General features: G+C 44.3%; 1 protein-coding gene and 1 long non-coding RNA gene across 3 annotated transcripts in view; one reads left to right on the forward strand and one right to left on the reverse strand.

Annotated features, from left to right (window-relative positions):
• sspo (SCO-spondin) overlaps positions 1–24842 on the forward strand; it is a 78010-nt gene that overhangs the window by 39221 nt on the left and 13947 nt on the right. For both annotated transcript variants that reach the window (XM_081601439.1, XM_081601440.1), the window contains 41 exons: positions 425–519; positions 598–647; positions 736–906; positions 1074–1244; positions 1703–1782; positions 1990–2159; positions 2261–2307; positions 2765–2965; positions 3935–4105; positions 4251–4451; positions 4552–4651; positions 4747–4967; positions 5071–5223; positions 5669–5835; positions 5920–6065; positions 6147–6367; positions 6450–6485; positions 6924–7088; positions 7881–8087; positions 8167–8334; positions 8628–8762; positions 9315–9552; positions 9900–10052; positions 10142–10188; positions 10506–10676; positions 11185–11361; positions 11617–11772; positions 11944–12068; positions 12521–12660; positions 13360–13406; positions 13484–13723; positions 14935–15096; positions 18614–18730; positions 18828–18966; positions 19138–19334; positions 19424–19594; positions 20768–20895; positions 20985–21139; positions 21629–21675; positions 22911–23075; positions 23878–24095. In XM_081601439.1, coding sequence (XP_081457565.1) covers positions 425–519; positions 598–647; positions 736–906; positions 1074–1244; positions 1703–1782; positions 1990–2159; positions 2261–2307; positions 2765–2965; positions 3935–4105; positions 4251–4451; positions 4552–4651; positions 4747–4967; positions 5071–5223; positions 5669–5835; positions 5920–6065; positions 6147–6367; positions 6450–6485; positions 6924–7088; positions 7881–8087; positions 8167–8334; positions 8628–8762; positions 9315–9552; positions 9900–10052; positions 10142–10188; positions 10506–10676; positions 11185–11361; positions 11617–11772; positions 11944–12068; positions 12521–12660; positions 13360–13406; positions 13484–13723; positions 14935–15096; positions 18614–18730; positions 18828–18966; positions 19138–19334; positions 19424–19594; positions 20768–20895; positions 20985–21139; positions 21629–21675; positions 22911–23075; positions 23878–24095 — 6069 coding nt within the window. The remainder of the gene's footprint in view (positions 1–424; positions 520–597; positions 648–735; positions 907–1073; positions 1245–1702; positions 1783–1989; positions 2160–2260; positions 2308–2764; positions 2966–3934; positions 4106–4250; positions 4452–4551; positions 4652–4746; positions 4968–5070; positions 5224–5668; positions 5836–5919; positions 6066–6146; positions 6368–6449; positions 6486–6923; positions 7089–7880; positions 8088–8166; positions 8335–8627; positions 8763–9314; positions 9553–9899; positions 10053–10141; positions 10189–10505; positions 10677–11184; positions 11362–11616; positions 11773–11943; positions 12069–12520; positions 12661–13359; positions 13407–13483; positions 13724–14934; positions 15097–18613; positions 18731–18827; positions 18967–19137; positions 19335–19423; positions 19595–20767; positions 20896–20984; positions 21140–21628; positions 21676–22910; positions 23076–23877; positions 24096–24842) is intronic.
• Positions 18378–23883, reverse strand: LOC145549341 (uncharacterized). The gene is made up of 2 exons (XR_014085271.1): positions 23716–23883; positions 18378–23142 (listed from the first exon to the last, which is right to left on the reverse strand). It is a non-coding gene; the product is annotated as an uncharacterized LOC145549341 (long non-coding RNA).

Consider the following 24842-nt stretch of genomic DNA (forward strand, 5'->3'; position numbering starts at 1 on the left):
TGAAATGAGTTCTGACAAAATGCTTTATTGGTGTGTAACTTCTGTGTGTATACTGTGCTTCCTAGAACCCAAAGGGAGCATACAGAGGTTAAAGAGAGAAGAGAACTTGAACATAAAAAGAGAAGAAATCTCTCCATTTTGTCTCTGGGATAGGCCTGGGGAAGTTAGCTAAATGTCTGCAATTACTTTTTTTTGGTTTACTTCTTTTCCTCAAGTCAGCTGAAGAACAAGGAAATTAAACAAATGGGTCTAAAATGAGATAAAACCGTTGGGTGAAGGTTATGCTTTGTAGCTATAGACTCCACCAGAAGTGATCAAACACCGCTGAGCTAGAAGTTGATGGCCGCTTGAAGCAGATATACGTTTATACATGCACTTTCTACGTTACTCTGAAAGCTTAGGTGTGAAGCTTTTCTATTTTCAGGACGGTAAGTGTGTTCTGCAGTCAGACTGTCCCTGTGATGCCGACAGAGAGCCATCCAAACCTGGAGACACTGTGCCTAACAAATGCAAGAACTGGTAGGAAAATGCAGCACAAGCTAACTCTAAGTGCGTTAAGGGAGAGTTAAAGTGACAGACATGTTTCTAACATTCCAGTACCTGTGAAAGAGGAAGGCTGGTAAACTGCTCTCGGGTCAGCTGCAACGGTAAGACGCACGACTTGGAACTGGAAAATACTCTTAACATGTGGAACCTTGTAATGTTTACACACCATTGTGTGTGACGCGTGTCCAGTGGACGGCCAGTGGTCATTATGGACTCCCTGGAGTCGGTGCTCAGTGTCGTGTGGAGCAGGTCTCCAGTCTCGGTACCGGTTCTGCTCCAGTCCCCAGCGGTCAGGCAGTGGACTCCCGTGTCTTGGTCCTCACCGCGAGGATCAAGTCTGCATCGTCTCCCCGTGTGACCGTGAGCAAACCACGTGTTGAGTTTTGGTTCATGAACGTTACCAACAGCACACATGTTGACATCGGAGTGTTCTGCTGCACAATGAACCAGTTTAATGCATTTACAGTTGCAGTAAACCAAACGTGCTTCTTTTAGTAATTTTCTTTTTTGTAATGGCTTGTCTGTAGTTGACGGGGCCTGGAGTCGGTGGAGTGACTGGACCGACTGCTCCAAGTCGTGCGGTGGAGGGATCCAGAGCCGGAGGAGACTCTGTGACTCGCCCAGTCCTGAGGGGGCCGGGAGCTACTGCGAGGGCCTGGGGACAGAAGTCAGGGCCTGTAACACCGACCACTGTCCAGGTAGCCTGGAGGAACTCGGCTCATGACGTACATTTCATTTGTCAAGTCAATGTCTAGTTTATTCATACAGCACTTTTAGAAACGGCTTAGAACTGCTCCAAAGTGCCACACAAAAACAATAACACAGCAGGATCAATTAACGAAGAGAAAATAAAACTGAAAAGTCACAACAGAAAAGTTACAGTATCGGGCCTCAATTAAATGCCAGCGAATAAAAATAAGCTTTAAGGCGGAAAGGAAACTTATTCTAGAGAGCAGGAGCAGCAGCGGAGAACGCCCGATCTCCTGCAAGGAGATTCAATAGCAACTCATTTGATCTCAAAGTTCTGGATACAGATTGAAGTTTGAAAAGATCCTAAAGATGAAAAGAGGCAAGCCCACTTAAATTAATAAGTTGTCTCCAGTGTGTAACATACTGTAAAGAATTTCCTCCCAGTTTTTCCGTCTGTTTGCTCCAGTGCCGCCTTGCTCCAAGGTCCCAGGAACGGTTTTCAGCAGCTGTGGGCCGTCCTGCCCTCGGTCCTGTGACGACCTGTCAGTAAGTGTAGCCCAGCAGAGTGCTCGTCTTTAACGTGTTTCCTTCTGTGTTTGAATAAAAATGCATGTCACACTTTCAAAATTTTTATTGAACATTAAAGTTGGGCGGGTGTGATGTGACAAAATGTGAAAAAGTTTAAAGTGTAGTTTTAAAAGCTCTGTACTTTCATCCTGTTGATATAAACCGATATCCTGACTCATCTCCCAGCACTGTGAGTGGCACTGTGAGCCGGGCTGCTACTGCACCGACGGGAAGGTCCTCTCAGCCAATGGGACGGTCTGCCTAGCGAGGGATGGCTGTCCCTGCTTGGACATAAACTCTGGGCGTCGTGTGGAGCCAGGAGAGTCCACTGAGGCCCCTGATGGCTGCAACAACTGGTCAGAACGATTTAGACTGAAGGAACACGTTGAGTTTATGATGCTTTATTGATTATAAATCTGCAGATTTGAAGCATCAGCTCTGTTTCTCTGTGTTGCAGCACATGTCAGGGTGGCAAGTTCAACTGCACCAGAGAGCCGTGTCCAGGTGGGTAAGGTCACCTTAAAGATCGGTCAATCAATTAATCAATCAATCAAGTTTATTTTTATAGCACATTTCAGAAACAAGTCACTTCAAAGTGCTTTAAACCATAAAAACACAATAAAGCTACAGTTGAAACATTGCCATCAAAAATGTTGGTCAGTGTTTCATTTATTATGAAACTCTAAACAGCTGGACTTTAGTCTAGTTTTAAAGGAACTCAGTATTTTGGTTGTTTTGCAATTTTCCAGAAGTTTGTTCTAGATTTGTGGTGCATAGAAGCTGAATGCTGGTTTTAGTCAGAACACCAACAGCAGCGTTCTGGATCTACTGCAGCTGGAGGATTTATTTTTTTTATTTTTATTTTTTTAGGCAGACAATGTAAATACACTGTCGTTCCTCATGTGCCAAAATTTTCACTTCTAAGCTAGCTGGAACTAACTGGTACATCTCTGTTTCCTAGTGTCGGGTGGGTGGTGTGAGTGGTCAGACTGGACCCCCTGCTCCAGAACCTGTGGGGCGGAGTCACTGTCCCGCTACAGGAGCTGCAGCTGTCCTGAGCCTAAAGCTGGGGGAGACCCCTGTGCTGGAGGACAGGAAACGCACAACGGGATCGGAGCGCAAATACAGAGACGGCCCTGCCCTGTCGTCACGTTCTGCCCAAGTAAGATCCTGACAAAAACAGTTTGTTTTAAAAACAGCTTTTTAAAACAAACGTTTTAAAAAGCTGTTTGTACGAAAATAGTTTTGGTAAAAAACTTAGCTATCTGATCAGGTGACCCAGTAGAAACAATCTGCCACTGTTGACAGGATAAAACGTATAAAACAAGAAGGTTAGAACTGTGACTTTAAACAAATATTTATTTTTCTATTATAATTTTAGACAGATTCAGGGTGTTTCTTATGGAGCCCCCGATGGTTTATGGGAATTTATTTTCTTTTTCATTACCTCACAAAACTTTTGCGTTCCCTTTCAATAAGCAGATATTGCTTACTGCAATTATAGAGATGGAACTGCACATGAAAACGGCCCTTTATTAACCATTCAGGCGACCATCACAATCAAAACTGTCAGATGTGACTTTAGTATTCTGCAAAAATAACTTGGAAATAGTCCAAATAGTTTGGATGTATTTTCTTTTTCTTGCGAAAAATTTGATTACATCTTAAAAATGATGGAAAGAGAAGCTTTGTGGTGGATTTCTATCCTCAAGAAAAACATATAGAACTTCAGATATCTCACAAACCAGATATTACCATACATGGAAAAACCTTATATTACAGCAGAAAGTATGATTCCCACTGCAAGAAAGACTTTCAGTTTTACTCCCGGTTATCTGGGCTGCATTGCTAACATTTAATTTTGATTTCTCTGTGTTCTTTTTCACTTTTAGTCCTCTCTGACAGATCTGCTGGTGGGATCATTCATGTCAGTTATTTATTCACTCAGGTGCCTGTCTTACAGTTTTTGTGTGTGTGTGTGTGCGTGTGTGTGTGTGTGTGTGCGTGTGTGTGTGTGTGTGTGTGTGTGTGTGTGTGTGTGTGTGTGTGTGTGTGTGTGTGCGTGTGTGTGTGTATATGCGTGCGTGTGCTGGGGTGTGTGTGTGTGTGTGTGTGTGTATTTCACTGATAGTTCACGGTTCCTGGAGTTCCTGGTCTGCCTGGTCACAGTGCGATGAGTGTGCCGGCTCGTCCGTTCGAACCAGACAGTGCAACAGTCCCCCTGCCAGGTTTGGTGGCCTCCCCTGTCTGGGCGAGAGCCGGCAGAGCCGCAGATGTCACGACAACGTCACTGTCTGCCCAGGTCGGCCCGCTGAGAGCTTTCATTCTGACCGTATCTGTGTTTAAACACAGAGATGCTCACAAAGTCTGAGAAGTTGCCTTTTCACACGCCATAGCGCCTTTTCCCGCCGTCTTTGTTAAAAGTTAGATTCATTTGTGTTTCTCAGACTGCGGTGGTGGTCAGAAGGAATGGCCATGTGGGAAGCCTTGCGCTCGCTCCTGTTCAGATCTCCATTCCGACACAGACTGCTTGGACTCCCCCCGGTGCATCCGGACTTGTGGTTGTCCAGGCGACATGCTGCTGCAGGACGAAGTGTGCGTGGCCAGACAGGAGTGCCGCTGCAAATACCACAACGGCTCAGCTACCGGTTCGACACGTCTTCCGTTTACGTGGAAATCTCTTGAAAGAATCAAAAACAGCGATCTGTTGTTCATGTCAGAAACATAAAACTGTGTTTCTCTGCCAAGATGGTTTGGATTCCAGGAACGCGTCATGGGTGTGGCCTGGTGGATATGACTGGCAGTTTGCAAATCCAGGGGATATCATCATCAGTGACTGCAAAAACTGGTAAAGCTGTTTCTTCAATGATGACAATCTACTCAGACTTTGAAAAGTTCAGTATCGATTCCTCATCTATCAATTATGCTTCTTTAATTCCTCAGCTCGTGTCAGGGTGGCGTTTTGCAGTGCCGGTCTGTTCCCGGTTGCCATGTGGATGGGGGCTGGGGCCAATGGGGAGCCTGGACCGAGTGCTCTGTTCCTTGTGGCGGAGGCGTGACGTTCAGGAGGCGTTTGTGCGACAACCCGGCCCCTCAGGCCGGCGGCAGAGGCTGCCTGGGTGCACCGGAGCAGAAGAAGGACTGCAACATGCAAATGTGCACAGGTAGTCGTCTACTACAAGCTAGCATTTCTAAATTTATTCTATCTTCAGTTTAACTACAAACTTTACACAGAATATTTAGAGTTCTGGTCTGTTTTGTGTCCAGACTCTGTGGGCCCGTGGCTGCTCTGGTCTCAGTGGTCTTCTTGCTCGGTGAGCTGTGGCGGAGGGCAGCAGTCCCGTTCTCGTACCTGCACCTCTCCCCCTTGCCACGGCGTCAGTCGCCAAAGCAAAATGTGCAACACACAAGTCTGCCTTGGTGGGTTTGAGTTTCTGAACCTTATGTGTGATTTTTTCCTGCTCTGAAATCTGACATTCAGTCAGATTTCCATGTTTGCAGAAGTAAAGTCACATGGGTAATGGCATGGATTGTCTTGTGAGGTTCCTCAAGATCCTGTTTTGGGCTCTATTGTATTCCAGCTCAGTGTAGTCTCAATAGATTATGTGTCTGTATGCTGACGATATGCAATTTTATTTTTGTTTTGGGTTTTTCGCATTTCAGATTCTGTCCACCTTGACTGGGAGACAGAAATAATTTACTTGCTGAAACATTACTCGTGTTATAAGTGTAGATGTTTCCACACATTTTATCATGCTGTGTTCCTCCTCGTTTTTGCAGTACTTTGTCATCCTTTGAAAAATGGTGCTACATAAATAATCTCTAAAAAGTGACTTGCGTGTGTTTTTTGCATGCCGTTGTGAAGATGTGGGCTGCCCCCCCGGTAAACTGTACAGGGAGTGTGAGCGTGGAGAGGGCTGTCCCTTCAGCTGCGCTCAGGTCAGTGGCAGAGAGGGCTGCTACTCTGACAGCTGTGACGAAGGCTGCCACTGCCCCCCGCACACCTACCAGCACCGTGGAACGTGTATGCCGGTGGGTCCTGAGCAACTTCAGGCTAGGCAGTTGAGGACGGGTTGAGACAGAACAGACTGACCCCATGTGACCTGTGTGTTTCAGGAGTGTCCGTGTCTGGTGGATGGAGAGTTCCTGGCCCGCCTGCAGAGCGTGTCTGTCACACCCGTATCATCTCTGCTCTCCAACAATGTCTCAGAAGGGATGGAGCTCATGTCTGGAGATGAACTCACGCACGACTGCAGCACCTGGTGAGCCCAACGTGTTGAAGTCGGTCTGATCTGCTGAACAGCTCTATGATTTACCCTGGGATCGGGTTTTGTTTCCTGTAGCGGCTGTGAGCATGGCAGGTGGAACTGTTCGCTGGAGCTCTGCCCCGTCGACGGTGGGTTGTCACCCTGGGACCCCTGGAGCCCTTGCTCGCTCTCCTGTGGAGGTCTGGGAGTGAAGGCTCGCTCCAGGACCTGCACAGAGCCGGCCCCGGCCCACGGTGGGAGAGACTGTCAGGGGCCCCGCCATGAAACCACCTACTGCCAGGCCCCTGACTGTCCAGGTGGGGGTTAACCTGAGAGAACGTTTGTTGATGAAATGATTTGTCCTACGGTTACAAGATTAATTGTTTGTTTTTTTTTCAGCTACTGTTGTTCCAACAGTGGAGCCAACTATTCCAGGTAGCATCTTTGCTTTAATTTAAGCATTTATAATCTTCTTCTTCTTCTTCATTTTACTGTACATGCTGGTCGATTTCTCTAGAGATGCCCTGATCTTATTTTTTTTTAGTCTGCTATTCAGCCTTTCTGTTATCTACTGAAAATATCAACCTCGCTTAAAACGGGAAAGACCAAAAGACATGTTCCAAAACATTGTAAAAGATGTTTTCTTTTAAATGTAGCATTACATTTGTGCTTTCTTTTACATTATAAACGCCTCACCATGTCAATGAAAATAACTTACTTTTTATTAAAGTGGAAGCACTTTATTGTCGTTGTGTTCAGTGATAAAGATCAAAACCTTTCTTTGTCTTTCCAACTGGCCGGTTAACGGTCAGGATCACCACTTGATCTCAAGAACCAAATTTGCTTTGTCGTCTTTCTTACCGTCTCCTTTAGAGGAGGACTCCGGCTTCTCTTCGTGGTCGCTGTGGAGCTCCTGCACCAAAACCTGCACCGACTTTCAGAGCCCTGCTGTTAAGTCTCGTCATCGACTCTGTGCCAAACCTCCCTGCTCTGGAAGCGCTGACCAGGAGAAGGCGTGCAACCTGCCCCAGTGTCCAGGTCTGTCACAGTTCCCTCTCCGGGTCAATTCTGGCAGGTTTCTCCCAGAACAAACGCTGACTTTTTTAAAAATGTATTGTGATTTTTAAATGTAGCAATAATTAAGAAACAGCGGGCGTGGTTAGTTCCAAAGAAAACCAACCTGTTTGGTAAAACAGTTACGGAGGCCCTTTTCACTCTTTCTGAAGTTAGAACCACAAACTTTAATATATCTTTGGCAGATTTTATGCTGCAGACCAACAGAGTGGTTCATATTTGTGAGCTGTTTGGCAGAAGACTGACTCTGCTCATCATCCGCAGTGAAACATGCATTTCTTCAGCTGGTCAGAGTTTATGATAACCTTGGAGTTGACCTCCCAAAAGACATTTAGGTTGTAATCTGACAAGATGAGAACAAATTTAAGCTACATTTGGTATTGAACTATATACCAGGAAAGACGCCATATAACCTTTAGTAAGGGTGCACCTAGATTTTGTGTGATCGGCCAATACTTACATGTGAAATGGATCTTATCAAACTGACAAAACTGCTATAAAACTTTAAAAATCATAATCGGCCAAAACTGGAATTGCCAGGTCAGGTTTTTTTTAGAGATCATCAATCAGTAATTGGTCAGTAAACTGCAATCGGTGCTCCAGTAGACTGTAGTATACTGCAGTAGTCTTAATTTTTTCTCAGCTATTATAATCTGTATATACAAGCGCTAGAAAGAGCATCGTTTAATAATTAGACATTGGGAATGAGCTGCAAAGATTTGTACCGTTTGCACTACACTGTGTTCTGAACTGCAGGTGAGGTGTGTGTAGGAGCCACCTGCCCTCCAAAGAACTGCTCCTGGACGGAGTGGGGGACATGGGGGTCCTGCTCTCGGTCCTGTGGGGTTGGTCACCAGCAGAGGATCCGAACCTTCCTCCAGCCTGCCGGTAACGGTTCCTGGTGTGAGGACATTGTTGGAGGGAACCTGGAGCATCGCTTCTGTAACATCCGGCCCTGCAGAGGTCAGTGCTGCGCCTTGCCCAGCCAGTACGCTTCACGGTGAAGTTTGAGCCGACGCCCTGACGTGTCTCTGTGAAACAGTGGACGGAGGCTGGTCCAGGTGGAGTCCCTGGTCCCGCTGCGACCAGCGCTGCGGCGGCGGCCGCTCCATCCGCACCCGCTCCTGCTCCAGCCCCCCGCCCAAGAACGGGGGCAGGAAGTGTGTGGGGGAGAAAAACCAGGTCAAGCCGTGCAACACCAAACCTTGTGGTGAGGCTGAACAGAACACGCCATGTGTAGATCACTGTAACCTTTCCACGTCCTCGTCCTGCACACAAACAAAGCCTCATTAAGTCAGCATATGGCCGTGTTGGAAAAGTCAGCATTCTTGGGGAGGCATGAGATGCAGAAACGGAGCCGGCAGCATCCCCAGGAGATTCATGACCTTCTGCGTGTGCGTGTGTGTGTGCGTGTGTGTGCGTGTGTGTGTGTGTGTGTGTGTGTGTGTGCGTGGCGTATGTGCGTGTGTGTGTGTATGTGCGCGTGTGTGTGTTTGCCGTCAGATGATGGAGGCTGTCCGACGGGCCAGGAGTTTGTGTCGTGTGCCAACCAGTGTCCTCAGCGTTGCTCAGATCTCCAGCAGGGCATCGAGTGCCAGGGCAGCACCGAATGTCAACCCGGCTGCCGCTGCCCTCAAGGTCTTGAACCGGCTCCATGCTCAGACACACTGCATGTCTTTGTTTGTGTTTGTTTCGTACAAACACAAACAATATTAATATATTAATTAGCGTGTAAAAGTTGATGAAAGCGGTTTTATTAAATTATTTGGTTGGATATTATATGGCTTCTTTGATCCACATTGACTTTTTGCGTCATAAATTATCAAAGCTCTGTCTAAAATCTGTTCTGGAAGATGAATCATTTATCTTCCCCAGGGACTTTTTTTGAATTGCCAATATCGGGAAGCAAATACATTTTTTAATCTAATCAAAACTAATATTTTTTGTTAGATAAAATAACTACGTTTTCCAGGATTATACTTAGTTATTATACAGTACTATGGTCTATTTACAAATGTTATGTATTTTGACTAGATGCACATCAAGATCTCCAGTGTGTTGAAACGTCCTGAAACCTGCTGAGTTTTAGAACAGGTTTCGCTGTGTGTGTGTGTGTGTGTGTGTGTGTGCGTGTGTGTGTGTGTGTGTGTGTGTGTGTGTGTGTGTGTGTGTGTGTGTGTGTGTGTTCAGGTCGGTTGCAGCAGGACGGTGTGTGTGTGGAGCTGTGGCAGTGCGACTGCGTGGACTCGCTGGGCGACATGTGGACAGCCGGCAGCTGGCACCAGGTGGACTGCAACAACTGCAGCTGCTCTGACGGCCGGCTGCTCTGCACCAATCACAGCTGCCTGCCCGCCTGCGCGTGGAGCTCATGGTCCAGCTGGGCAGCCTGCAGCACTTCCTGTGGACGGGGCCAGAGAACCAGATACAGGTGAGGTAGTGGACACTCTGAGTTGGGTTGACATTTGGCATTAACAGCCAGCAAACCACTTTAGTCTCTAACTGAACAGTGTTGGGTCTGTAGGGGTACAGAAGGATTCATCCTTTAGGGGCTCACTTGCAGAATAAACTCTTCCAGCAATGATGGATTAGTCTGTTGACTGAAAGTGAAATTAGCATGCATCTGCAACCTACTGTTATTATTTGTAGCATAAGTTCAATGCAGCATGTCATTGAACTTATGACACGTTGCATTGTGGGTACTTATTACCATCTTTCTGTTAGGCAGAGTAGCAAGAAACAGTTACTTTGCTGAGTCCGTGTCGTACATTGTGTCAGATCCCGGATCCCAGAGACCGAAGGAACAGACTGCAACTTTGAGGAGGTTCAGCACAAACCGTGCAACCCTGGACCCTGCCCTCCTCTCTGCCTTCATGGTGAACAGGAACTCGGAGTGGGAGACACCTGGCTGCAGGGAGAGTGTCAGCAATGGTGAGATGGAAGAGGAGGAAAGTTCAGAGCCGGGATGCTCAGGCATCAACACGGTTTCACATTTTTCCATGCTCTGTTTTCTTTCTCAGCATTTGTACCCCAGAGGGAATCTACTGCCAAGACATCGACTGCAGAGGTAGACACTAGATTCACTCTAATGATGATGTAAAGGTAGGGGAACGGTGTAAAATAGTGTTTAATTGTAACCTGGTTAGTCTGTCATTGAATTGCATTTATGCTGCACTGTGACCAGTTAAGGTTTTACAAATGCCATAGTGCACTTCTCAGGCTTTGCTCTAGCTGTGGCGACTCTAATGCCAGAAAATGTCACGAAAATCCAAACTTTAAGTGAGTGTGACACCTCCAGATGGAATCGGAGGGAATCTTATCCCCCATGTCTAAAACTCTGATACCTCAGGAAATGGTGGCAGCCTGGATGCTTTGTGTTTGCAGTTGACGGTGCCTGGACGCCCTGGTCAGTGTGGTCTGACTGCTCAGTGACCTGCAGCCAAGGGACGCGGGTCCGAACCCGAGCCTGCATCAACCCCCCGCCACGAAACAACGGCTCGCTCTGCAGCGGAGCGGCCAGAGAATCGCAGCACTGCCAGACGCCTCCATGTGTGGGTTGGTATTCACCAGTGGGCATTGAACTCATCTTCATTTTGGGCCATATGTAGATCATGAAAGTCCTTAAATGGCCATTAGTTGCAGAATGTGTAGATAAAACTACCTATTAATACATTCTTAAAGTACAGCTTTCTCTTGATTCAGTTTGCAATCCTTAATAAATAATATTTAACATCTTTTCACATCAATGACATTTGGCCTTGTACAAATAACCACTGATTTGATTGATAAAATAATATTTAAGCAGATAACAGTTACCTTGAACTTGTGTTTATGTGGCTTTCTGAGGTCTAGAGGGCCACAAAAAATGGATATGGTGGTCTGGTTCTGGCCCTCGGGCCTTGAGTTTGACACCTTCCTGAACCTCTGAGTCTTTGTGAGCAGCTCACTAAAACACACCCTGACACCATGCTGAACCTCTCAACCTGCCGCTACTTCCTGTTTGGATAACTTCAAATATCAGCTCCCCCCCTTTTATCTCTTTGATTTTTTTATTCCCTTCCAGATGACCTTTGCCCGTGGTCGCCATGGTCACCGTGCTCTCGGAGCTGCGGCGCCGGGTCGGTTTCTCGACGCAGGGCGTGTGTGTGTCAGGAGGGAGGGGACGCGGCGTGCCCGCCTGAAGCCGAGGCCGTGAGGAACAGAGAGGAGACCCAGCTGTGTTACCACCGACCGTGTCCCGGTACAGAGCCAGAAAAAACCACGATAAGACCGTATTATGATGTTGTTAAGCTGCAAAGAAATATTAATTAGCATTATTTTCAAATATTCCAGGTGTTATTTAGCTTTTGCTTTGCAATTTGTTATTTATACAAGACATGGACTGCTATGTCTTGCCTGAGGAAATGAATTTCCTCAGGCATTTATTTCTGCCTGAGGAAAACCACAGGCAGAAATAAATGTGTGTGTAGAAGTCCTCAACAGTTTTGTTTTCCAGAATGTCCCATGTCCGCGTGGAGCGTTTGGTCTCGCTGCTCGTGCGAGTCTCAGAGGCAGCAGCGATATCGCGTAGCGCTCACCTCGGCCACCGGGGGGCAGCAGTGCACTCCTGTAGAAACCCAGAGCTGGGCGTGCGGCCTCAGTCAGTGTGACGGTGAGTTAGGTTTTCTGGAGGTTCTCCTGCTTACTGAGCTCTTCCCTTTCAGATTCTTCCCCGCTGTCTGATTGAGTGAATCTGTTTGTGTGGCATTTTCTATGCAGTGAAGTTTGTGCACAATAAAAAAATCAAAAACTCTTATGAACAGTTGTGTCTCCCTGTTTGCAGGCTGCGAAGCCCCGTTTGTTTACTCGACATGCGGAGCGCCTTGTGAGAAGCAGTGTGCTCTGATGGGCAGAGAAGATCTTTGTCTGGGGGTCAGGGAGTGCACACCTGGCTGCTACTGCCCTCAGGTCGACTTCTACTCTCTAATCTGATTTAATTCTATTTTATATTTATTGTACAAAATATAATACTGTATAAAGAAAAAAAATATGAAACTGCTTAAAAAAAATTCAATGCTGAACTAATTTGACATCTATGATTGGAGGTGAAGGAAACTAATTTACAACAGAGGTCATTGTAGATGGAGGGGAAAAAATAGGAGTAAATTCCTGCCAAAAAACTCATAAATGTTTAGATTGATTAGTGAAATTTTCAAGAGAAAAACAAAGATATTTTTGAGTTTGAGAAGTCAAAAATTTGCTAGAAAAAAAAACCAAGGACATTTTTAGTTTTCGGACATTTTAGAAAACTTACAAAAATAAAACTGACGCATTTGGAATTGTAGTTTGACTCTTTTTGTATGAAGCTGCCTGAAGCAAAACTAATGGCTCACAGAGTCACGTTGTGTTTTTCCTTGCAGGGCCTGCTGCAGCAGAACGGCAGCTGTGTTCCTCTGCAGCAGTGTGGCTGCATGTACCTGGGGCCCCAGGCTTCAGAGGAACCTCCCACACCCATCATCGTCCCTCAGGGGGCCACGGTCACTATAGGCTGCAGCACCTGGTTAGAGCCACATTTTGTTTTGCATTATTTGTTGTGCTCAAAGACTAGAAGACTGAAGCAACCTGAAATGGTTTCTAATATTCCTGCTGCAGCAGAGTGATGTCATTCACCACCTTCTGCCAAAGTTGTTACAGTTAACTAAAACTAAAGAAATAACAAAGACTGAAAACATGTTTTCATTTACTGAACTAAATAAAAATTATAATTAACAGGGAAAACTATAACTAAATGAAACTCTACTTGTTTATAAAATTAACTAAAACATACTGAAATTATATATATATAGTATTTTTTGTCTTTGTGTTTCTGGATTTATTTACTAGCTGTTTGAACTTTTTGTGAAATTGATTTATGTTTCCCACACACATGCAGTTTACTTACACTAACAGTACTTACATGAATCTGCATAATGGAGGCAGCAGAAGTTAGGAGGAAACACCAGACTGTTGGTGTTAACTCCTAAAAATAACAACAACCTAAAACTTCTACTAAAACTAATTAAAACTAAAGTGAAACTGAATAATATTTAGCTAAAACTTTCAAACACGCCATAAAAACAAATTAAAAATAAATAACTGAATTAAACAAAAAGTCACAACGAAATAATAAAAAGCCCAAAACTATCATCACCCTGCAGTTCCTACTAAATCAGTTTATCTTTTATTATCCTTTCATCATGTTTTTTTTCCTCTCTTCCAGCCTGTGCCATGATGGGACTTTACATTGTGACATGAGAGAATGTGAAGGTAAGAAAAGCGAATGTCTGAACGATCCGCCTCCCATCAACCCACCCGGTCCTCCATCCGGATCATTCCTCTTCCAGTGGTCCTCAGTGAGTGGTCCCAGTGGACCCCCTGCTCTCCCTGTGCCCCCCTGGCCTCCCAGCAGCTCGCTCCGTCCCTGGAGGCGCTCGTCAACGGCACCAACCTGGCCTCCGTCCAGAGACGTTTCCGGGCCTGCCTGGACATCGATTCGGGTCTGCCTGTCAAGAGAGAGGAGGAGAGCCGATGTCCGGGGCCGCTGGTGGAGGACAGGCTCTGTCCAGATGCCGCCGTCTGCAGAGGTGATGCCGTTCATTCAGGAGGACATCGCACATCACAGCCATATATTGTTTTTTTTATTTTTTTTTATTTTGCCAGAGTATTTTTTTTTTTGTGTTACTCCACAGTGAGGAAATGTTTGGTTTTGCTGACACTGAGCTCACTTCTAAAGCAGCAGACTCAGGAAACCTGTCAGAGTCTGACAAGCAGAACATCCCAGAAAACACCCATTTTATCCAGTCGGTGTGGTGATGAAACCTACCTGGTGTGTTGCTTTCATAAGAAAACATAAAGCCGGGTTACGGCATACGGTCAGTCAGACAGTCATCTGTGTTAGGAACACACACCGTACAATGAAACACACAGCTTCTGCTTCACAGTTATTCACTGGGTTGTGTTGGTCACTAAAACACACTGATGTTTGTGATGCAATGTGATAACGACAGATTAACAGAGTTTGGCGTGTGAATATTTCAACAAGGCACAAAGTCAACTTCACTTCAATTTACCAAAACAAGTTTTATGTCTGATTAATTATCCATCCATCCATCCATCCATTTTCTTGCACCCTTGTCCCTTAGTGGGGTCGGGAGGGTTGCTGGTGCCTATCTCCAGCTATCGTTTCGGGCAAGAGGCAGGGTACACCCTGGACAGGTCGCCAGTCTGTCACAGGGCAACACAGAGACACACAGGACACACAACCATGCACACACACACACACACACACACACACACTCACACTCACACCTAGGGGCAGTTTGGTGAGGCCAATTAACCTAACAGTCATGTTTTTGGACTGTGGGAGGAAACCGGAGTACCCGGAGAAAACCCACGCATGCACAGGGAGAACATGCAAACTCCATGCAGAAAGACCCCAGGCCGGGAATCGAACCCAGAACCTTCTTGCTGCAAGGCAACAGCTCTACCAACTGCGCCACTGTGCAGCCTGATTAATTAGAATGAAGTTATTTAAAATCACCCGTCTTGCTGTTGAAAGCATTGATCAGCAGTTTGCTCCGGATGCATCTTATAAACAAAAACATGACTTGTATATAAATGTGTTCTCTGAGTGTCTGAACCGGCAGGAGAACGGCCACTAAAACGAAGACGTGTTGGTGCAGCAGAGGACGAGCGTTCCATCACTTTCCCTGCAGTCGTTGTGATTCTTACAGTGGGTGTGATGAGACTCCCAGCAGAGTTCATGGTGGTTGTGCTAACGGCTCTGCTGTTCCAGATCTGTGCCACTGGAGTGTGTGGAGTGTTTGGACAGCGTGCGCACAGCCGTGCAGCGGCGGAGTCAGGCAGCGCTACAGGCGACCCCTGGCCTCCCCGGCGGGGCCCCGCTGCAGGAGCCAGCAGACGCAGAGCCAGAGCTGCAACACTGGACTCTGTCCAGGTACAGACACTTTATTCCTTCTGTTCCCAAACAAACCGAAAATGTTCTGTAAAGATTCCATAAAAGGTACAAAAATCAAAAGGATTCAGCCAGACTTCCCAGTGTCTGCCAGCTTAGACACTAATGCTTGTGACTGATTGTATTTCAGGAGGAATGTTAGCATAATATTCTTTATATGCTTCATATTTATATGACAACTTGCCAAACTAAAGTGATGACCAACTACAAAGGTAAAAGCAGAACATAAAAAGGAGTCATCAACAGAATGGAAAAAAATATAGAGCAAATATTCAGTCACTTGAAATTAATACATTACAATGAAGTGCAAAAAATATAAGAAATATTTGTTTGAACTGTTTGAAAATCTTTTTTCATTTCAGCAACATAAAGTAGAAGACAATTAAGAAAATTACATGTATATTGTTTTTTTTATGCCTCTGTTATTGTCAGTTATTCATCTAGACGCGTTCTGAAATCAGATGATCAAAACTTACTTTAAGCTTAGCTTTATTTTAATCGCATGGTTAAAATGTTGGTCAGATTGAAAAGTCTAAAGCTGATGCTGAAACTTGAAACTGTGAATCTGTCACGTGGTTTAAGTCAAACAACAATAAAATACATATATTTTTAAGAACAGGAATTGGGTGCACAAGCTTGAATTTATTGTGGATTTTCTTTTATCCACAAACATTGCTAATGGATATATTATTTAGCAAGCTACACAGTAAAAGCACACGTTGGTAGCCATTAACTAACTTCTGGCATAACTCTAGCTGATGCCTTTCAATTTCCTATTGGCAGAAATTGATCTGTTCATTTATTTTGACTGCTTTCTTGGCTTGAGCTTTTAAAGGTCTGGTCTCGTTGTTTATGGTCTTACACAGTTTTAAACTTTCAGTAATGCCGAAGTTGGAGCAATTTGAGAAATGTAATGTTAGCCCATAACTCACCCATTCCAGAATCAGCTCGGATGTGCCGGTCTGGTTTGGAACATCCAGGAGTGTCCAAGTTCCAACAGTAAGAAATCATTACTGTTTAAACTTTACTTTTAATAACATAAAGTTACCTAATTTTTAAAGTGCAATCAGTAATACTTTTTTAACAAATTTATATCAGTAATGATTTCTTGGTTAATGTCAAGTTGTCATAAGACATTTTGAATAATGTCAACTTTGTATTAAAAGTGTCATAATTTACCGAATGACGCTTTATGACAACAGTCATAAATATTCATGAAGACTTATTCATGTTCATGACATTTGTCTATAATAATGTCATGTCAGTCTTATTCACCCCGCTTCAAATAAAGTGTTACCGAAAACTTTTACAAGCAGCACCAACATCACCCACATCACTACTGTCCTTAATGTGATAGAACATTTTAATTCAGTTTTTAACAAGCAGCATTAATTTTAATCTGTTGTAACAAAATTAAAACAAGACTGGGACATTTTCTGCCTCTGCATCTCATTTAGCAACAAGGAATAATTAAGTTATTCGCTATTTTTCATCTTTAAAATAAGTAAACATTTCTGTCCTTTCACTTTAAATTTGAGTTTTAGTCTCTTTTTTCATAAATAAATAAACTGAGGAAGTGCTGAATTACATATATTTGCTTTCTAGAAGAAATTGTGACAATCCTGCAGTTGTCATGGATACCCTCATTAAAATGAGGCACAGAGCCCAATATGGCCTGTAACAAAATGACAGCAGTTTAGTCATAAATGAAATAACAGAGCAGAGTCGCCATGCAACACATTAGCTCACAGCATAATAAGCCTTGTGGCTTCATAGTTCATTACACAGTATGTGCAGCCTGTGTAACTCATGACTTCAGCATATTGGGATCTAAACAATGGGAGTGTTTTTTGTTTGTTTTTTCCATTTTGAAACAGTTTTCACATTTTTGATTATATAAATGCCTAGAACCAGATTATACTATTCAAAAAGCAAAATAGAATTACAGAAGAACACTGGATATAATTTTTAATACATTTGCTAGATATATATAAAGCTTTTCTTTGATTGAATTATGTTTTTGATAATGGTGATTTCGGAGTTAAAATGTCTGGTGCTGGTTACTGGCATTGAAGAAATACTTCGTTTTGTCAGAAATTACAATTAACTAAAAAGCTGACAGAGAACCTGAGAGATTCTTCATCCTACACACCAGTCTGGCAGAAGCTTAGCAGTCTGCTTTGAAGTAACATTCCGGATAATCAATGGAGGCTCCGGAGGATTTCCACTACTCCTAATTAGCATTTCTGCACCGTGCATGCTTAAGTTTAACCCACGCAAAAAGATAAATACCACAACATAAAGTAATACCAGTTGCTCTTTGGTTTGTCCAGCATTGGAGCAGCGTGAAGAACAGTGCTTTTAGCCAACAAGCAGAACATTTGGTGGGTTTTGTTCGTCACTGAGGCGTTTTGGAGCTAGCAGACGGAGGTCTGGTGGTAAACAGTTTCTGTCAGACTATGAGGCAGCTGTTAGCTTCTTCTCTAATGAGGATTAGAAACTAACAACTTCTCTAAAGTGGGATTTTGAGAATTAAACTAATCCTCATTAGTTAAATTTTTAACAGAATCCTCAAACGAGAGGCTTAATCAGAGATGTACTGATCAAAAGGGAAAAAAGGAATTAAATCATGAGATGGTTTCTGTACATATTGCAGGACGTGATCATCTTACAAATCATGTCCGGATTTAATTTGGTTTGTGTAGTAATGGAAGTGTTCTGGATAATTCAAACTATCTCAGAGATTCTGATGTCTCTTTAAAAACCTGAATACAAGAAAGTACAAGAGAAACATTCAGAGTATCTTCTGCTGCACTTGCTGAATCAGAGGATATCAACACCATGAGTGACAGCTGATGCTTTAAAACAGGGTTTTACTATTTCAAAACTGAGACAAAAGTTTACACTTTGTCCTTTTTAAGCCATCTTTATCGTTTTTCAGTAGCAATCACTAAGATCAACTCGACTAGCACTGAAAAACCAGCAGTCTCTCTGTGTGTATATTTTAGAGTTCAGTCCTCCAGGTCAGCCATCCTGCAACCTTTATATGTGTCCATTTCCCAATGCAGCAGAATCAAATAAACGGCTTTCAGAGCCATTCATAACCTGCTGATGAGGGGATTCAGCCTTTTGACTGGGAAACAGAACTTGCAGGATTCTGGGCCTTGAGGACTGACTTTGGACACTTCTAGATCTGGACTGCAGTTTCCTCCAACATTTCTGAATCCAGCGTGTTCCATAACAGACTGTGGAATGCTCAAAGACCCAGGGATTAAACAGTCATTTTAATTACTTAAACAAGTAAAACTGGGATCTTCTGGCAGATGAGCCAGAAGAAAGTAAAATGTTTGACTCACGAATCATCAATACTTGTTCTTGTAAGACTAAAACGTTTTATCTTCTTTATTTTCTGGAATCTTGTTCCTATGGATGATCAGAATCTTTGGATGATCACTCGTACGTATTGTTTTAAAACGTAACATCCTCGCTTGTATCTCAGGTGAGCGCTGTGAGGACAGGCAGCGGATCTACCAGGAGAGCTGTGCTAACCAGTGTCCTCGCAGCTGTGCAGACTTATGGGAACATGTGCAGTGTCTGCAAGGAAGCTGCCACTCAGGTGAACATCAAAGTTAACTTTACCTTAATATCAGGCTATAATAACATGCTTCATTGTCTTTTGATTATTTCCTGTTCAATCTTTTCCGTATTGTCAGGCTGTCGATGTCCTGATGGCCAGTTGCTGCAGGATGGCCGCTGCGTCCCGGTGAGCCAGTGTCGCTGTGGAATCCCATCAGGCAATGGGACAGCAGAGTTCAGCCCTAAGGAGGAGCTCGCTATCGAATGTAACACTTGGTGAGAACAGTTCTCTGTGACAGGGATTCTTGATCTTCACAGGTCAAACCTGTAACAACGAGATGATTACAGAACCGAATTCATTTGAAGAACCAAGATTTGTACGTTGTGTTTGTATATTTTCTGTGTAAGAAAACATCCTCAGCCTCTCCCGTCCCTCTCTGTGGGCAGTGTGTGTGAGAACGGCACTCTGGTGTGCACCACAACTCCCTGTCCAGTTTATGAACCTTGGAGCCCGTGGAGCTCCTGCTCGGTGTCCTGCGGACCTGGACAAAGAACCAGGACACGGAGCTGCCAGGACACACAGGGCGGTCCCCCCTGTGCTGCCACCACACAGACTGAGAGCTGCGATCTGCCGTCCTGTCCAGGTCTGCAGCAGCCTCAGGCTATCATGATACACCATCTCCATTCCCTTTGGAGTTAAAGGTTTATCGATCCGACTCCTTCATTCCCTCAGAGGGTTGTTTGTTAAGTGAGTGGTCATCCTGGAGCGAATGCAGCAGCACATGTGGCGGAGGGGTGTCAACACGGAACAAGACGATTCTTCAAGAAGCAGAGCCTGGTGGGGCGGCGTGTGTTGGACCACTCAAACAGCAGACCGTCTGTAACACCAACAGCTGCTTACCTGGTAAAGCAAACACACGCACACCCCCCCCTACACACACACAGAAATGCAGAAAGTGATTGTCTATGAACTGCTTTGCAAAAATGTTCATACCTGTGGAACTTTTTAAATTCCGGTCACTCAGAACCTCATTGTATGACAGACAGAGAAACAGTGTCAGAGTTAAAAATGGAAGGAGAATCTAAGTGCAGGATACTCACTGACACACTATGCAGCCTGACTGACTTAGAAATATCATGCAATGAAGAACAGACAGGAACTCAGGTCTGTCGGTGTGCAAAGAAGGTCCAGCTTTGAGAACAGTGTAAGGTGGTTCCACAGAAATATTGTTCATTTCAGCAGAAGTTCAGTACAAATGAACCCCACTTTTCAGATTAGGCTTTTTTTGGATTGCTTCTAATTCCATACATATAGCTGTACAGAGGTTGTAAGATGAAAAGGAATGATGAATAGTTCATAGTTCTGCAAGGCACATTATCCGACTCTGCTTGTGACATTGTAAAATTTGCTTTGATGTTAAAGACAAATACAAATACATTAAAGGGACATTCACACCTCCGCTGTTTAGTCTGCTTCAATCCAACTCCAGTTTGTTTGCCTAGAAAGTTGTTTGTGGAGGAACAATTGAAGTCTGATTGAACCAAAAAAGTGAACTCTGGTCTGCCTAGCAACCTAGGTTTCTGTTCGGATGAAGTGAATGTATTTGTGAACACCAACCAGGCCTGAGACCGCTCCAACAGCAGGAAGCGTACTATAGCACAGGGCATCCTGGGTAACTAATGCGTAAATGGAGAAATGTTTTGCGTTCTTCTGCTCAAGATAATAGAGAAGTCCTATGATTGAAATCTAACGCCAGTCCATTTTTGTTTTCACTTGGTGAAGAAGGTAGCTGTGCTCAGTGTCTTCTTCAGAGGCTTTCATGTTGTTTCATTCAGTGGGTCTTGGTGCAGCGCCCCCGCAGGCGAGGAGGTGAACAGGTTCTTCAACAGAACAGGTTTGGCTCGCTTGACTCGGTGCAGTGTGGAAGTGAACCACAGCAGCTAAAACGTAACAAATGTTTCAGTTTTGGTCCCCAATCGAACTGAGGCTACCAGACTACCAGCTGTGAAAACTCACTCACTGAATGTCTCCGTTTTTATTTCCGGTTGCTGACATATCCCATCCTGTGTGTTGCAGAGTGTCCCAGCAGGCAGGTTTACAGCAACTGTTCAGCTTCTTGTCCTTTCACATGTGAGGACCTGTGGCCACACACCCAGTGTTTACCTGTACCCTGTACCTCTGGCTGTTCTTGTCCTCCTGGACAGGTCTGGACATCCCTTTGTCTCCATGCGTTTGTGTGTTTTATCCAGCTCTTCTATCGATGTCTGTAACCATCTCATTGTGTCTTTGCTAGGTGTTGTATGAGGGCTCCTGTGTGCCTTACGCAGACTGTCCCTGTTCGTCACTCTCTTTGCCACCTGAATACCAAAGCTGGAACACAAGCGGCGAAGGCTTTACGGAGGTTCTGCTGCAGCCTGGAACAGTTATTCAGCACCGCTGCAACACATGGTAAGAGACAGGCAGAGGTGGTTACCATTATGCTAAATCAGGATCTTTTGAGGACATTGGTCCAAAATACTGAAAATTAGGACACCTTATTAAATATTTAGTTCTTTAAAAGGAAATGCAATGGCTTGTGTTTTTATTTTAAAAAGATAGTGATTTAAACTTAAAAGATAGTTGTTTTACTCATTATTTTAAAAAATGACTTAAATGACTTTTTAACCTGAGGGAAAAGTAAACACAGCCACATCTTTAAAAGCTGGTCTGAGTTGGTTTGTCCCCTTTAGTTGCTTTAGCTAAAATAGTTAAAATACTTTAGCTTACTAAAATTAATCTAGTTTAGCTACTAGTTGCTTTAGCTATTTTACCTAAAATAGTTAAAAACTGACTATGTTCCTTTAAAATAATTTTTTTATTGTTCAAATTTAAAAAACAGACGTTTGAGATCTACTCTTCCTGTTTATCGAGTCTCTGACGAGTTTCTCCTCCTTCCAGCGTTTGTCGAAGCGGAGCGTTCAGCTGCACCTCAGAGAGCTGCGACGGTGAGAGCCGTTCCACTAATAAAAGCAGTAACCATGTCTGGCTGAACTCTCAGCACCATGATGGATTAGATATTTTACTGTATGGATAATTACTACCAGCTGTTAGAACAGTTGGGCACAATAACTGAGCTGCAGCCGTATCAATCACAGCTTATGAGAGCCATTACTGGCGTTTTACTTTTAGAAAAGGATCGTGACGGCTCTTTTAATGTTGCTATGAAGTTTTAGGATGGCATAAAACCACAACTGTTTACCCATTTTTATGTAACGTCCAACAGCTTTTATGTTTAACACGTTGCAGGAAGGTAACTGTTGAGAATGTCTAATAAAACTAGCTGTGGGTCTCGACGAACATTTTTCCCTTTTGTTCCAGCCGGTTTTTATGCAAATCTTATTTTGTGACTAACAAACAGAAGGAAATGTAACAATAAAGTCAGAGATGACAAACAGTTGCTGGAGCCGTGCAACATGAAAGGGACAGAAAGGATCAAAAAGGATTTCTGTTCCTCTACAACACCTGACGTTTTCATTGATTTGAGGTCCTACTTCACCGTTTTTCCCAGCTGGTGTTGAAGTTGAAGGATTGCTTTAATTTTAGGCGGCCGCAGATTTTTCTGTGTAATTGTACTGGAGCTTTATTTTTCATGCTAGTAAATTTTCTCAGATGACAGTTTTCATTCGTTTGCTGCAGTGGGTAAATTAAAGTCTGAGTGAAGCAGAGCGAGAAATGCGGTGTCCGTTTGTCACGCCGCACAAAGATATGGTACCGAACGATCGCCGTGACGCGTTTCACTTTGCAACAATGTGAGTTTACTGGTGGGATTAAAATCAAGGAGGAAAAAGGATGAAGATGCAGACAGGATCAGAAGTCTGTGGAGTGATAATGAATTGGTAGGAAGAAGAAAGTTCAGAGTGATGGGATGGAGGGTGGGGAGCTCGCATAGACGAGCTTGATTGACAGTGTTAAGTCCCGCCCCCTGTACTCTGATTGGTTGTTTCTCATTAGTACTGGGTGAAGGCAGAGGAACTTAGATTTTTTTTTCACAGATTTTCTGTCACATGCCATACTGTCATGATATGCGGAAAGTTTCAACAGATATGTAGAAAAAACATTTTTATAAACATTACATGCTGCAGATCTAACTGCTTCATCTTGCATTTAAATATTTGTCAGTATATGATCTAAACATACTGCGTGAAGTTGTCCTGACCCGCCTTGCTCTGCTCTGGTCCAGTGGCCTGCCAGTGGTCCAGCTGGTCACCATGGAGTCCGTGCTCGGCCAGCTGTGGTACCGGCCAGCAAAGCTCCACCAGACGGGTTCTGCAGCCCAGCCTGTACGGCGGAGCCCCGTGTGACGGACTGAACATCAGGAGTACGGCCTGCGTAGCTCCTGACTGTGGTGAGTGAACGCAGCACAGAGGAGTGATGTTCAACAGATGGCCACTTCTGGAGATATTTAAAGGTGTCTGAAGCATAGAATAAGGAACAGTGCCTTACAAAAGCTTCATACTTGTTGAACTTTTCCACATTTTGTCACCACATGCATGACAAAACTCTTTCACAGCCCAAAATCTGAAGGATGGAGCATCTATTTATGTTTGGCCCCATTTTATGGAGGGCCAAAAGGGACAAAGTTGGATGAATAAATACGTCTTTAATTCTTTACTATTAATTCTTTGACTTTATCCACCATCTGTCTGGATGATAATCTCCTGCTTCTATGTTGTTGGCTAATTGTAAAACCTCTCCAAATAAAATCCACCATTTCAAGAACCGGCAAGATTTTTAAAGAGATTTTTATCATGTGATTAACTGTTTGTTGCAACAGGCAACCCTGGAAAATTATCTTGACCTGAGACTTGGTGGAGTTTCATCTTCCAGCAAACATCCAGCTAAACATGCAGACATCTGTAGCTGAATACTGGCTCAGTCAAAGGCCAGACGGAAATCTAACTCAGGATTGGAAGCAAGGCTTAAAAACTGGGGGTTCAATAAATCTGCCACAATTTCCTAAATTTTGGTGATCAGCTGATACTTACATGTGAAGCTGATCTTATCCATCTCTCCATTTGAGCTTTTTAGAAAAACACGCAGAAAGATTTCAGTCTCTCCATGTCCAAAGCTGGTAGAGATGCATCCAGAAGTGGAACAGCTGGAGGGATTTACCTCACCTCCCTTTTCCTCCCTGTCACTCTGTGCAGCGTGTCCCAATGGGGAGCGATGGAGGCGGAGCCGCCCGGAGGAGGAGGAGGCCCCGCCGTGTGAGAGGAGCTGCGGGGACATTTACTCCGCCCCCCCCACCAGCTGCAGCCGCTCGGCCGGGGGCTGCGTGTGTCTGGAGGGGCTGTATCGAAACCCGGCGGGCGCCTGCGTCATCCCCGCCCTCTGCCCCTGCCACGACCAGGGATTCCTGCGAGAGGTACACGCACACACACATCTGTGCTCACACTGGAGGTAATCAGACACTGGCCATTGTAGCCGTGTGACTGTTCATTTCGCACCGTTCGTCCTCATCGTGGTGTTTACTCATGAAGAAGAAGAAGAGCCTGTTGGAACATGAGCGATCAGGCTCAGGGGCCACATTACACCACAAGGCCTCTCCATCCCCTCAGCCTCATCCATTATGCAGCGGGGCCCCGTGGAAAGCCTGTTCTCCGGCCGCAACCAGGCAAGCCTGCCAGGAATTATTCATGAAGGAAGGGATATTAGAGCGTTGCTGAATTAATCACACACTGACAAGAGTTCTGCTACACTCACCTTTATCAGTCTTTCTTCTTTTCTTCCCCTCTCTCTTTTCTCACAGGTCGGCTTTATTTCTCTCGTGGAACAGCTGATTCTTTCCCTCTGTGCTTTTCGTCTTTCAGTCTATATTCCTGCTTTCTGTCACATAGGGTTGACTCCTGTTCTTATGAAGTTTTGTTTTGTTTAATTGACCACCAAATGCCTGCTACATGGTACGGGCTCAGTGTGAGCAGAAACTTCTCATGAGGGAAACTTGTAATAAAGAATAATTAAGATTGAAATGAATGGAACTGGCTCTGATTTTGAGTATATAACTGGTTTGTATTGAAGTGAATTTGATTTTTCTACTAAGACCTGATTAGATTTAGCATAATCCATAAAACTGGATCAGTTTGTCATGTTAAAGTTGCAGTATTGAACTTTT

Source organism: Poecilia reticulata, chromosome 20 (assembly GCF_904066995.2).
Source record: "Poecilia reticulata chromosome 20, P_reticulata-male-v2, whole genome shotgun sequence".
NCBI classification, from domain to species: Eukaryota; Metazoa; Chordata; class Actinopteri; order Cyprinodontiformes; family Poeciliidae; genus Poecilia; species Poecilia reticulata.